This window comes from Miniopterus schreibersii (genome assembly GCF_964146895.1).
Source record: "Miniopterus schreibersii genome assembly, chromosome: 5".
In the NCBI taxonomy this organism is placed as follows: domain Eukaryota; kingdom Metazoa; phylum Chordata; class Mammalia; order Chiroptera; family Miniopteridae; genus Miniopterus; species Miniopterus schreibersii.
In genome coordinates this window covers 47,857,649-47,870,148 of record NC_138106.1, presented here as the reverse complement: position 1 = coordinate 47,870,148, position 12,500 = coordinate 47,857,649, and the positions used below count along the sequence as shown (strand labels likewise).

Genomic DNA, 12,500 nt, shown 5'->3' with positions numbered 1-12,500 from the left:
AAGGAACAGCAGCCTAGAGAGAGGATGTGACCTGTCCAGGGCCATCCAGCAAGTGGAGGGAAGATAGAACTCGAGGTGTCATCCTGGCCTGACGTTCTTCCCATGGGGCCAACAGCCAGCATTTCTCATGTCAGGCCCACCTCCTGTCATTGTGTAATTATCCTTGTTAATGAAGGGAAAGAGGCCCAAAAGTCCCCAAAGCTATTGTATTTGTGGTTACACATTTTTGTTCCTAATGGTAATTGATTCAGTTTCCTTTGCAGCCCCTGGCTGGGCAGAGAGGGGAGGCTCTTAGCTGTTCATGAAGCGGTGTCCTCCTGGCACCTGTTCTGATTCCCTGAATTCCTCTTGAGCTCACTGTCAGCTCTGAATGATTCAGTGCTCTGCCCTCCTCCAGCTGTGTCATGTTTGCTTTGTCCGTCCCACATGTATTAAGTCCACTGCTGGGCTGTGTCCTGTTTCATGAACGCAAGCTCTTTGGGGGCCAGGGCCCCTGCCTCTAGTTCCTTTTGTGTTCCCGGAGGCTGGGTAAATGTTTGTGGATAGAGGTCGTCCTGAGGGGAGGGAGGCGGAGCACAGGGCCCAGCACCCACGGTAACCGAGTTTGGTTTTTCTCCCTCTGGTGACTAGGGTGCAGCATGTGCAAGAGGATAATGCCGCATTTCCAGAAGGCTGCCACCCAGCTGCGAGGCCACTTTGTAAGTGAGGCACCATGGGTCGGGCAGAGCTGGCTGCTTCTTACCTGGGGAGATGGCAGTGGAGCAGGGGTGGGGGGAGGGCAGGTTTTGAAATCATGAGGGGGAACTTATCCTATTGCTGCTGACCCTGCAGCCCTGGATCTGGTTCAGAGACCTATCCTCAGGGAATGTTGAGAATTCTGTAGAGTTGCTGGGACTGGGACAGTTTAGCACCTGTCAAAGGGTGTGCAGGGGCAGAGCACACAGGGCACAAGGTTGTCTCAGGGGTGCCCATCTTTAGGGGACACGATGGGGAAAAGGAGCCACTGAGGAAATCCTACATGGGCCAGGATGGTCAGTGAGGGAGGAGGGCAGGCTGGGTGGTCAGACCTTGCCCAGGGATGAGGGTCAGTCACTGGTGGTCCTGGTTGTCTCTGTGTCCCCACCCTGCCAGGCTTGTCTCTTTTGTGCCATATGTCTGTCCATTTCTTCATTTACTCAGGTTTTCGGTTTTTCTCTTTATTTGGTTTTTGGTTTTAGTGGGGGTTTCTTAGTGGCAACAGAGAAACAGCTCCTCTAAGGAGCGTGGAAAAATCCATACGCCTTTGATAAAGGGTCATTGGGAGGAGCCATCTCCATGGGGCCGGCCAAAGTCCCATTAAGGGAGTTCTGAGTCTTAAAACTGCATCATGATCTTTACGGGTCAAATTAACTTGGTGATTAGTTCAAAGTCAATTTGAAAAGTTTCAATGGCAGCACCTGGCCATGGCAACAGCTCTGCTTGGCAGCTGTAAGATTGGGTTTAAAGAACTGGCGCTTTCTCTTTTGACCTCATTCTGAGGGATACCAAGGTCCTGCTTGTTTCTCACTAGTGAATTTTTAGCAACTTGCCTGGAGACATTTGGCCGTGGGGCACATGTACATCACTCTGGGGACGTTTCACTTTTGGGGCCTCAATAGATACCATATTTTAAGATTATTTTGCCTGGAGAAAAGACTTAATTACCCACAGAGTTCTCCCTACCTGCACCTGCACACACACAGAAAACCTCTCAGCTCAGCCTCCAAACTCTGGTACAGTGGGACATAAACAGCTCCAGCCCCCGTCAGATCATGAATCACTTGGCCAGCCCCTTCAAAGCAGGCAAGGTTGTGGTGCCAGTCTCGTGCACCTTCTGGAAGATTCTCAGTCATCGCTGCATCTACCTGTCAAACTCAGTATTCCTCCAACCCCCTCCCGCACTGCTGTAGAGGTTGTCTGCCACACACAGCCAGGTCTGCTCATCTTTGCTTTTGTTCTAAATCACTTTGTTCACCAGTTGACACTAATTATGATTTCCTCACTGAATTGTGAGCTTCTTGTGCTCTGTTGGATTCATGTCTGTTTCTGCAGCGTAGAGCACAGAGCCAAGCTCACAGAGCAAGCTCATATGCTGATGAATGAATGAATGAGTGTGGCTTACTACTACTGGGTACATTTTATTTTAAGCTCTATTTTTACATGAAAAGTGATGTTCCCCTTTTTAAAGGAATTCAGAGCATCAGTTACTAAGGACAAAAACAAAGTGGGAAGGATGTTTCTGGGATGGAGGCCTTCCCCCTTAGCCCTGGGTTCACACTAGGCTCTTTTGAGAGGATAGCCCTGAAGATTCCTTGTGTTAGGGTACCTGGGCCCAGGTTGAGAAATAGAAAATATGAGCTTTCCTATTCCCTAGACAACGTCACAGAAAAGTCATTGGGGTTATCAGGGTACCTGGAGAGCTGGGCTGACTAAGCCCAGCTTTGGCCAGGTGGTAGTTACCTCAGCCTAAGGCACCTGTGTGGTGTGAGCTCATCCATTTCCTTGCTTCTCTCATTTCTTTCTTGAGGTTTGTTTTGTTCTGTTTTCCCCTTAGTTTCTTAGGAAAGCACCTTTGCATTCCTTTGAAAAGTTCTTACCCTTTCCCAGGGTAAGGGGGAGGGTCCTGGCCAATATGGACACCACCCACCATAAGAAGGATCTGGAGGCCAGGCACATGGTACAGCCACAGCTCCCCAGAAACAAGATGACTAGAGGTATGGATTCCTGTCTTTCCTCACACACAGGGCAGAGATGGGCTGATAGTCCCCAGAAATCAAAAGCTCACTCCCTCCCTACTGCTGAAATCCAGCTGGGTTAGCACTTCCTGTCTGCTCTTCATCTTTGTCATCTTTGAGCCCTTTTTGGCTGGCCATGTCTATGGCAAAGGTCATGAGTCTGCCTCTTCTACAGATGTCTTGGGACGTATCCAACCTGATGATGTCATTAATACAGAAGCCAGGCCAGGTCAGGGATGCATAGCCTTTGCCATTTTCCAAACTCAGATCTGCCTTTTTTTTTTCTGTCACTGACATCTTCTGGTGAATCATCGGTGTCTGTTCCTTCTACTCCTAATTGACATCCTCATCAGCAGCCGTTGCTGCTCCCTGATCAGAGCCTCTATCAGAATGAGCGCGTCCCTGTCTGCCTTTTCTTCCCAGCCTTGCCAGATAGACATCCACACTGAGTCTCTTGTTAACCTTGGCCATGATGGACCCTTTGGGTGTGAACACTGTGAAATGGGTCAGTTGTGGTGAAGATTTGTGCAAATCAGACTCTGGTGCTGGCTCTCACTAACCAGCTGGAAGATCTTGGGCAAAGAGCCTTGGAGCCTCCATTTCCCCATCTGTAAAATGGGGATGATGATGGCAGCCCTGCCCACCTCCCTGGGGTGTTGTGAAGAGTGAATGAGCTGGAGTTTGGAGACAGGTCTATAACCTACAGACACTTAACAGATACAGAGGATTGACACCCACTGTTCCGTACTTACAGTTCCTCTCACAAACTAGATGGGGGTGCTCCCAGGGTGCTGCTTTCCACCCTCTTTCTTATCACGTTGGAGCAAGCGCCTGGCACTGAGCTTTCCTTGTCTTGTTATGGTCTGTCCCTCAGTGGTTTCATCCACCTCTTTAGCTTTGACATGATGTAGCTCCATGTAGCCTGAGTCCCTAAGCTCTAGTACTGTGTGTCAGACTGCTTGCTTGACATCTTGGTCTGGATTTTTCTCCCGGTGTTCCAAGTGCAGGATGTCTAAAATAAAATTCAGTGTCTTTCCATCTGGCAGACTGCCAGCTTCTCTTCACGACTCTCCTGAGTACCCCAGCTCCTCTGCCAGCATGCCACAGGGCATCATCATGCATCTCTCTGCAGCCTCCCTGCCCGAGTCCTGGGTCAGGCCCTGGTTAGCTCACACAGAGTGCTTGCCAAAGACTGTTGACTTGTCTCTCTGACCTACGACTTTCCCCTACAGCTCAACCTCAGTACTTAAAAAAAATGCAGCCAGGAAATCCTCCATAGCTCTCTAGCACGTCCTGAATAAAGTTTGGTTCCTTAGGCATGAAAGTCTTCCAGAGTGCCCTCAGTGAACTCATCCAGCTTCTCTTACTCCCTTCTGTGTCCTGTAGTCCAGTTAAACTGACACGTTCCTGGTTTCTTGGACCTAATCTCATTTTGTCTTGCTTGCTTTTTATCTTCCTGGATATCTGTGGAAATCTTATGCTCCTTTGGGCACTAGCTCACATGTCGCCTGCCTTGTGTAGCTTCTGAGATCAGTCCTGTCACAACGTGGGCTAAACATGAGGAAGAGTGTGTGTGCCAGCTGAATGGCCCCAGGCACGCATGGCTCAGTGTCAGCACTGTGGCCCCAACTTCTCCTTAGGTTGAGACCAGTTTTGCCTCATTCAACTTCTGAAACTCCAGAAAGGGTTTGTAAGTAGTTGTTCAAAAAATGTTTATCTTATTAACTAATAAATATCTCCAAAGTGGTACAAAAGTGCTACAGAAACTCAGAGAATTAAGTGTTCATTACAAGCAAAGGTGGTTTGGAAAGGCCATCCGGGAAGGTGGGATTTGATTTGCTTTAAGGATGAATGAGTCTCTGGTGGGAACCAAGATGTGTCGAGTGGACCTCTTAAGCCAAGAGACTGGAAGGCACAAAGTAGGGGCAAGAGCATGTGTTCTAGAAATGAGACCAGAATTGCAGAGCCTCTTAGTAGTAGTAATGAAAAGGTCTAAATTATTTTGAGCATTGTAGATACTTGTACTATTTCATTTAATCTTCACAGCAACCACAGGAGGTGGCTGCAGATGAGGAAACTGAGGTACAGAGGCAACAATGACTTGTTCAAGGCAATGTGTCTACTAAGTGGGGAGTTAGGATTCAAACCCAGCATCCTGACCCTGCGCCCACCTCCTCGCCCCTGTGGTTCACTGCTTGCCTGAGGGTGCCTTAGACAGCCCTCGGTCCACCTTCCTCCCTGTGCAGAAATCTCAGCCTGTCTCATTCCTGGGAGGAGAATAAACTAGACCCTAGCAGGTGTACAATGGAGGGTTTTGTAAGAAAGAAGAATTCAGAAATGAGTAGGACCATCTAGTCTTTGAGTGTGGAGTTAGACTTTCGCCTGTGTTCAGTGGAATTGGAAGGCTTTCTGCAGGGAAGTGATGTAATGAAAGAGGAGGATGCCGAGGATTAATCTTGTGGTGAATGTGCACCGACACCAGGGAGATCAATTATACATTAAAAAAAAAAAAAAGGAACTTTAAAGTAGACCATTACTACTGGAAAAGGCTGCTGAATCAGTCTGTCAAAATGAACAGGATGGCTTTTAGAGGGTCCCATGGGTCGGAGTAAGTTCTATTTCAGGGTTATTTTTCCTATATTTCTTGCAGCATCCCACAATGGGCTCAGGGAAAAACCCCAGTGACTTAGCAAGCATTTATTATATGCCCACTGTGAGCCAGGCATCGTGCTAGGTACTTAAAACAGTCGGAAAGACAGGTTTAGATGCCACTGGGGATGGAGTTGTCAGAGGCACAGGTGGCTGCCACACTGGGAGGATTTGTTGGGAAATAAGGCAACTTGATTACTGAGCACAAGTTTTGTGCTAAAATCTCTGACATGGATCATCTCATTCAGTTCTCTTAAGGGCCCTGTGATAGTCTTATCACCCACATCTTCCAAACAGGGAAGCTCACCCAGTGAGGGTGATTGACTTGCCCAAAGTCACGTGACTCCTAAGTGGAAGCAATCTTGTGAATCACGGTTATTGTCTGAGGAAACTGCTGTTTACCTTTTCTCTTCCTGTGCTTCCTTATGTATTGTTCTGTGAACTCCAGCTTCCTGGGTTTCTTCTTGCGAGTCTGTAACTGTCGCTGACTTTTTTGAACTTCCTTTCCCCTCTCCTCTCTGCCGCCTGTTTTCTGGAACAGCCTTCCTGTATCTGGCCATTCTGTCTACATTCTCTCGTGAGAACAGTTTCAGAATCCTCTTTCTAGGCACCTGATCCTGCCTCCGAGGTTTCTGCTTCAGGAAAGGTGTTTTAGGGGACCCAGATCTGGGTTGTTCTTAGAACACCCCTGCTGTCAATAAAATTCTCCTTGCCCATTCAGGGTGTTGGGTATGTGGATCCCTGCAGTCAGAGAGAACATCTTCAGACTTTCAGAGATGATGGTGAAGTCAGGCTGGTGATGGTTGCAAACAGGAGGAGAGAGTTGGGGAGGCCTAGGAAGGTCGGGAGAGAGGAGAGTTAGGCAGGTGGGTAGTCAAGAGAACCACACAGAGCTGCGAGGTCTGATAATGTTGCACCAGAAGCCTAAGTAGACAGACTGAGAACAGGCCATGAAGTATCTGGGAAGGTGTCCAAGGACATTGTGGAGTGGCTGAGTGGTGATTCCATAATTTGGGCATAGAGTACAACCTTAGTTAGCATGGACAAAGAAAAGGCATAAGACAGGGTGTCCCCAAAAATGTATATGTACTTTGAATGATTATAAAGTCAGTGTTTATTAACATACAGTTCATTTTCAGAATTTAAAAGACTCTACAGAAATAAATAATTTTTTTGTCAATGCCTACTTTCAAATCGATGACCGTTCTGGTCCAGTCAGTGCTGATAATGCGAAGCAATGGAATCGCAAACATCAAAAATCATTTTGTTCGGTATTTTGTGCCCTCAGTTCATGGACTGTGGCCGGTTTTGTACAGTAAACTTTTTCTTTTATGTATCCTGTAAAAAAAGGTTTAGTGGCACTTTAGGATAATTTTCTTTGTTCAAAGCTTAGTCTGCTTTACCCGTTATTTCAAATCAGTTAAACCTGAAAAAGAGTGAAAATGAAGTGAGATATCAGCTGTTAAAGTGTGTATACATTTTTTGGGGACACGCTATATGTGCTTGGATGGCCGTGATCCCACTCTAGGACCCGTTTCAACTTGGTAGCAAGGCCAGGTTTCTTCCTCAAACCCCAGAACTTTGTTTTTGCCCTGGGGTGGTTCTTTCTCCAGGGCAGGTAAAAGAATATCTGTGTGGAGGGCAGCACTTGGGCCTGGGTGCCTCTCCCAGGGCTCTTGGTTATCATTCCCAGCAGGCTTAGATGCCTTGCTCCCTGCTATCCTGGGCTGCACGTGGGTTTGCCGGCCTTTGTCCTATTCATTATGTCCCCATCATTTTTAGTGGGACAGTGGGACAGGAAGTACATGGACAAGGTGAGGTGTCTGCCTGGCAGAGGGTGGACAGATCTGTTTTCCCTTCACTCCTAGGTGCTGGCTGGGATGAACGTCTACCCCTCGGAATTTGAAAACATCAAGGAGGAGTACAACGTTCGGGGCTACCCCACTATCTGCTACTTCGAGTAAGTTCCCTGCTTCCCTGCTGATGCTCACCACCTCTGTGATGGCGTTTGCATCCCTGGTTGAGTCCATGTTGTCTCTCCACATTTTACAGGAAAGGGCGGTTTCTGTTCCAGTATGATAACTATGGGTCCACAGCAGAGGATATTGTGGAGTGGCTGAAGAAGTAAGTTGGACATTTACCTCTGGGGAGAGGGGGGAGCGGGGAGGGGTGGGAGCTGGTGCCCAGAGGGAGGGGCATCTATCTGCCTGGCCCCAGGATGGTCCCTGGTCCCAGGGCTCTGGCTGTGGTTTGGGGACAAGGGTGAGGAAAGGAAAGGACCTGCTGAGCTGCCCACACAGCTATTTCTGGGTTGCATCTACGTGTGAGGGTGGGGAATCTCTGAATTTAGGATGCAGGAGTTGGAAGGATTTGATGTGACTTTGGCTGTGATGACCGCATTTCAAATAGTTTTTTTCCTTATGCGATCTGTCTCGTGGATAGATGTGTTTCTCACCCAGGATGTCAGGTTTGAGACCTGTCACTGTAGCTCTCTCTGAAAATAGAATTGTCAATTGCGTGCTTATTTCAAACATAGCACTGTATTAGGTGCTGTGCAGCTACCAAGAAATGTTCTAATGCCTTAGGTTTGCAGAGTGCTTGGCCGTTCACCCTGCTCTCCTCACAGATGCTGCTCCTTAGCAGCCTTGTAGTCCCTGTTTTGTAGTGTGATTAGATCCTTATACCCAAACCACCCCCTCACCTGGAGGCCCCTCGTGCTCAGCATGTGACTTTGGTATGATGGGCATGCCCTTACTGTTGTGTTGGATGGAGAGTCTGTCTCCCCCATTCCTAGAGCTGGGACAGGACCACCTCTCCTGGAAGCCTCCCGGGCCACCCAGCTGAGTACTCACCTGCTTCCTATGTGGTTGGCCTGGCATTTGTTTGGCAATTACCAGTCGCTGCTGATCGGTGGCTATTTATGCATAATAACAGCTAACATTTTGGGGGCTCCACTTTGTGGCTGACACTGTTTTAAGCACTTTATGTGGATTCTCATATAATCCTCAGAACAGCCGTGTAAGGAAAATATTATCATCACCCTTATTATATGAATGAGGTAACTGGGCACAGTGATAAAGTAGCCTGTCCAGGCTCCTGCAGCTGACAAGTCACAGGGCCAGGGCCTGCCAGGCAGCAGCTCCCACTATCTGGATCCTTTCCTCTGAGTTCCGGTTCGGGGACCCTCCCCTGGTGGCCAGCCTGGTGGATATTTATTGACATCATCACCTGAGAGGCCCAGGCTTAAAGAATAGTTATCCAAAATACGGAGGTTGAAAATGTATATTTTCAGAATGGGAAAAAAGGATGCATTTTATACCCCCAAAAAACCCAAAAAACACAAACCCACTGGAAACAAACTGTTAGATTCTAAAAGTTGAAACCCTCAGTCTTCTGTGGGTTCCCAGCGGCCTGGGAGATAAAACACGATAGCATCATGTTTATGTAGCATCTTCTATTTCTTGGAAGCATTTCATATCTCTTTCCCCGTCTTCCACCTCATTTCCAGCCCCTGCCCAGGAAGGCAGCTGCCCGTTAGCACATATTCATTGTCTTAACCTGGGCCTTTGCCGCCTCCATCTTTTTTCATCTGATAACAAGCACGTGCTCTCCTACAGCAGGCATATCTCGCTCTGCTTTGGGAGGAGGTTTCAACAGTAACAATCTTATTTGTCACCGGAGCATAAAAATCTATCTGCTTCCTTCCCATTCTCTAACTTTTCCTGGTTTCAAAATAGATCCATATCTTTTTGAAAGGATAGGTTTGGGTTTTTCAAAAAAGTGTTGAGAATTGCTTGCTAACCATAGACAAAAGAAACATATCAGTGGAGTTTCTGAGGCGGATTATTATCTCCTCCTGTGGCCTGCCACTCTGTCCCCACCCTGCTGTCTGCACGCTGCCACCCCAGCTCCTCACAGGACTCGGCTCTGGCCCGTACCCCAGGTCTGCCTCCAGGTGTGTGTCCTGGGTTGGTGCCTCCCTACTTCCCACCTCTCTTCCCTCTCCTCACTTACCTTGTTAGCAGCTTCTGGTTCACTCTGGGTCTCCAGGTTGAGAAAGTTGGAGGGATAACTCCCGGGAAGGGCAGGTAGCATCTGGGTCTCCCTGACAACCCCTCCAGAGCTGTCCAGCAACCTGATCACTGTAGGGGACACACACTGAGGGCAACTTCTCCGAAGACATGGCTGCAGCCCACTCCCCAGCACAGCAGAGTAAGGAGATGGCCTCCTGAAGGACCCTCAGTGAGCCGCCTCATCTCACACCCCAGCCAGAGCTAGCAGTGTCACTGTGCTGCCAGCTGGCTTAATGTTTTAAAACAAAAAAATCTTTCAAAATTTGATTTTAAGGCTATTCGAGATATGTTATTATAGAAAAACTGAAATATATAGTTAAACCAAAAGAAGAGAGCCGCCCCCCCCATACACATGTTGCCTAAAGATAACATGTTCTGATATTTTGGCGAATTTCCTTCTAGATTCTCCCACACACATATACCCAGTGCCATTGTTTTCAGTCTTTACCGTATTACCTCAGATTATCCCCAAATCCTGATGGGTAGCAGTGACCCACCTTTCCTGTTCCCTGCCCTTCTCACGGCTATAGCAGCCCAGAGAAGAGAGGATGAGGGTGGCTCCAACCTCACTAATTCTCAGGAGGACTTTCAGAAGCTCAGGGGAGAAGAGCCCAGATCCTGCCCTCTGACGAGTGGCACTGGTAGGTGAGCACAGTGTGAGGGCAGGCAGGGAGTCCCTGGTGTCCAGTTCCCGGGGCTGTGGGGTGGATGCATTGATCACGGTAGCTGTGCCCTCTGCACTCCTGGCAGCTGTGTTTCTCAGGCCCCCTTCCACAGATTCCATGCTGTTGAGGTGGGCTCTGCAGGCGGAGTGTGCAGAAGTGGCAGTCTATTTGGCCTAGCCATCCATTTCTGCCTGTGTATTTTTATTCTAACCAGAAGCAAGCTGGAAAAAAAACCCCCAGAGTTTTCTTGTAAGGCTTAGAGTTGCATCCTCTCATCCGTGGCATGGGTGCCTGCCTCAGGCCAGGGTCTGTGGGAACGAACCGGGGAACTCAGGAATCTCAGGATTGGGAGAGAATGTCAACATCAGTGTGTCTGCCCCTAGCAGTTCCCTTTAATGTTTGCATCATCTCTAGGATAGATGCAATTACCTCAGCCCCACAAACACCCCAGGGAATAAGGCTGTGATTCATTTTGAGGCTGTCCGTTCCCGTTTGAATGATTCTTATGATTTAGGTTATGAGTATCTAGGAAGATTTGGGTAGTACTTTATAAATTTATAAAGTACTATCTCACATCCATTATCTGTCTAAATGTACCTGATGAGTAGATAAAGAAAGGCCCACATATATACTGTCTTGTACTTGTCTTAAGTTGGATGCCTAAGCCCCTGGAGCTGATGAATGGAGGAAACAGGACTCAAGTCCAGGTCTTCTGACTCCCTGATCAGCTCTCTCTCCCACTTATGTGTTGTAGATAGAAAGTTCTTACTTTGTTGAGCTGCAGTTCTTTCTCTGGAGCTTCCTTTGTTGGTGTTGATTCTCCTTTTAGGGGCCATAAAAGATAAATCTTAATTTCTTTTCCCGATGTGGTCTGAAATATTCGAAGGCAGTTATTGTGTTCCTCAGGTCTTCTCCAGGTTAAACACCTCCAGTTCCTTCAACCATTCTTCTCTCATTCTGTCCTATTCAAAAAGCACTTATTGGGGATCTGCTATGTGTTAGGCGCAGGGGGGTACAGAGATAAGTGGGACCCCAGTCTCCAAGGAGACAGACAGTAAAAAGCATAGTTCAGTAATAGTGTTTGGCCTCAGACTTCCACTCAGTACCTGTCTTTCCAGTAAGCCTCACCACTGTGCCCAGCTCTGCAGTCCTCTCCAGAAAGTAAACATCCTATTGTCTGCTGGGTGGGAGAGGGCTGTTCACCTGGCTGCTTGAGTGAGGGACAGGTCGGGCCTAGCTGCTCAAGCTTTCAACTGCTTCAAGGGGGTGGTGCCTTTGGGTCCATCAGAGCCTTTGCCTTGCATGTCAGTGTGGTTCTTCCCCCTACACCCCATACCGTTTTTGCACACGGCATCTCAGGATTCTGCCCTCTGTTTGGCTAAGTCATTTTTCTAACTTCTAAAATTGCACTGACCATTTTTTCTCTCTTCATTATTGTCTTCTTTTTACTCCTGTGGGTTCATACTTTAAAAAATAAAAAACCTGTGTGATTATTTTAGTGGTTTTGGAGTGTGTCCTCTGCTAGGTTTAACTAGAAGTTTTGCAGGCATTTTCATATGCTTATACCACTGCGAAGCCATGCCTTCTCCATTTGGCGGATACGCTTTTGCTGAATTTTAATTATTTTAATATTATTTTAATATTAATTGCACTCATATAATTAAAGTAATGTTTTTTAAAGACACTTAAAAATTATACATTGAAAAGTCCTATTTCCACTTGTTTCCTCCATCCTGTTCTCCCTTCCACCCCTTAGAGGTAGCAACTTTGATTAGTTTCTTTTTGCAGACACAAGCAAATGTGAATAAGTATTTTTTAAATCTCTCCCAAATTTGTTAGCAGACTGTAGCCTGTACTGTGTCCTGGTAGTCTGCCCATGTCAGTGTGCAGAGCTTCCTGGTCCTTTGCCCTACTCGACCCTCTGTTGGGTGGATGGACTGCGGTGTACCTACGCATCTCCCACCAGTGGACACTGGGTTATTTTCAGTCTTTGCTATGACAAATCATCTACGATGAATACCTCTGAATGCACACAGTTTTGATGTGTGCAGGTGTATTGTAAAGATAAATCCCCTGAAATGGAATTGGTGGTGTGTTTTGAGGGGTTGGTGTTGTGTTGGTGTGGGCCCATTGTCTGGCTGGTGATTCATTTCAAAACTTGATTTTGCCACCAGCCCCATTTGATGTTGGATGTGAAAGGCCTAAGAGTGGTTTGCCATCTCCCTCCTGCTTCCCATAACTTGGGACAGGGTGACTAGGCTGCCAGTGGGGCCTAGTCAGAAGCACCAGAGAGGGCTTCCGAGGATGAGGGTGGCATTACACCCAGGCCCTGCTGTGGGGTGGGGGTGGTGGGTTCCACT

The 12,500-nt window shown here is 47.7% G+C and overlaps 1 protein-coding gene across 2 annotated transcripts in view; it reads left to right on the top strand.

Moving 5' to 3' along the window:
- Positions 1-12,500, top strand: part of PDIA5 (protein disulfide isomerase family A member 5) — an 82,083-nt gene that overhangs the window by 43,348 nt on the left and 26,235 nt on the right. For both annotated transcript variants that reach the window (XM_081137943.1, XM_081137944.1), the window contains exons 8-10: positions 631-698; positions 7,271-7,362; positions 7,455-7,526. In XM_081137943.1, the coding sequence (XP_080994069.1) occupies positions 631-698; positions 7,271-7,362; positions 7,455-7,526 (232 nt within the window). The remainder of the gene's footprint in view (positions 1-630; positions 699-7,270; positions 7,363-7,454; positions 7,527-12,500) is intronic.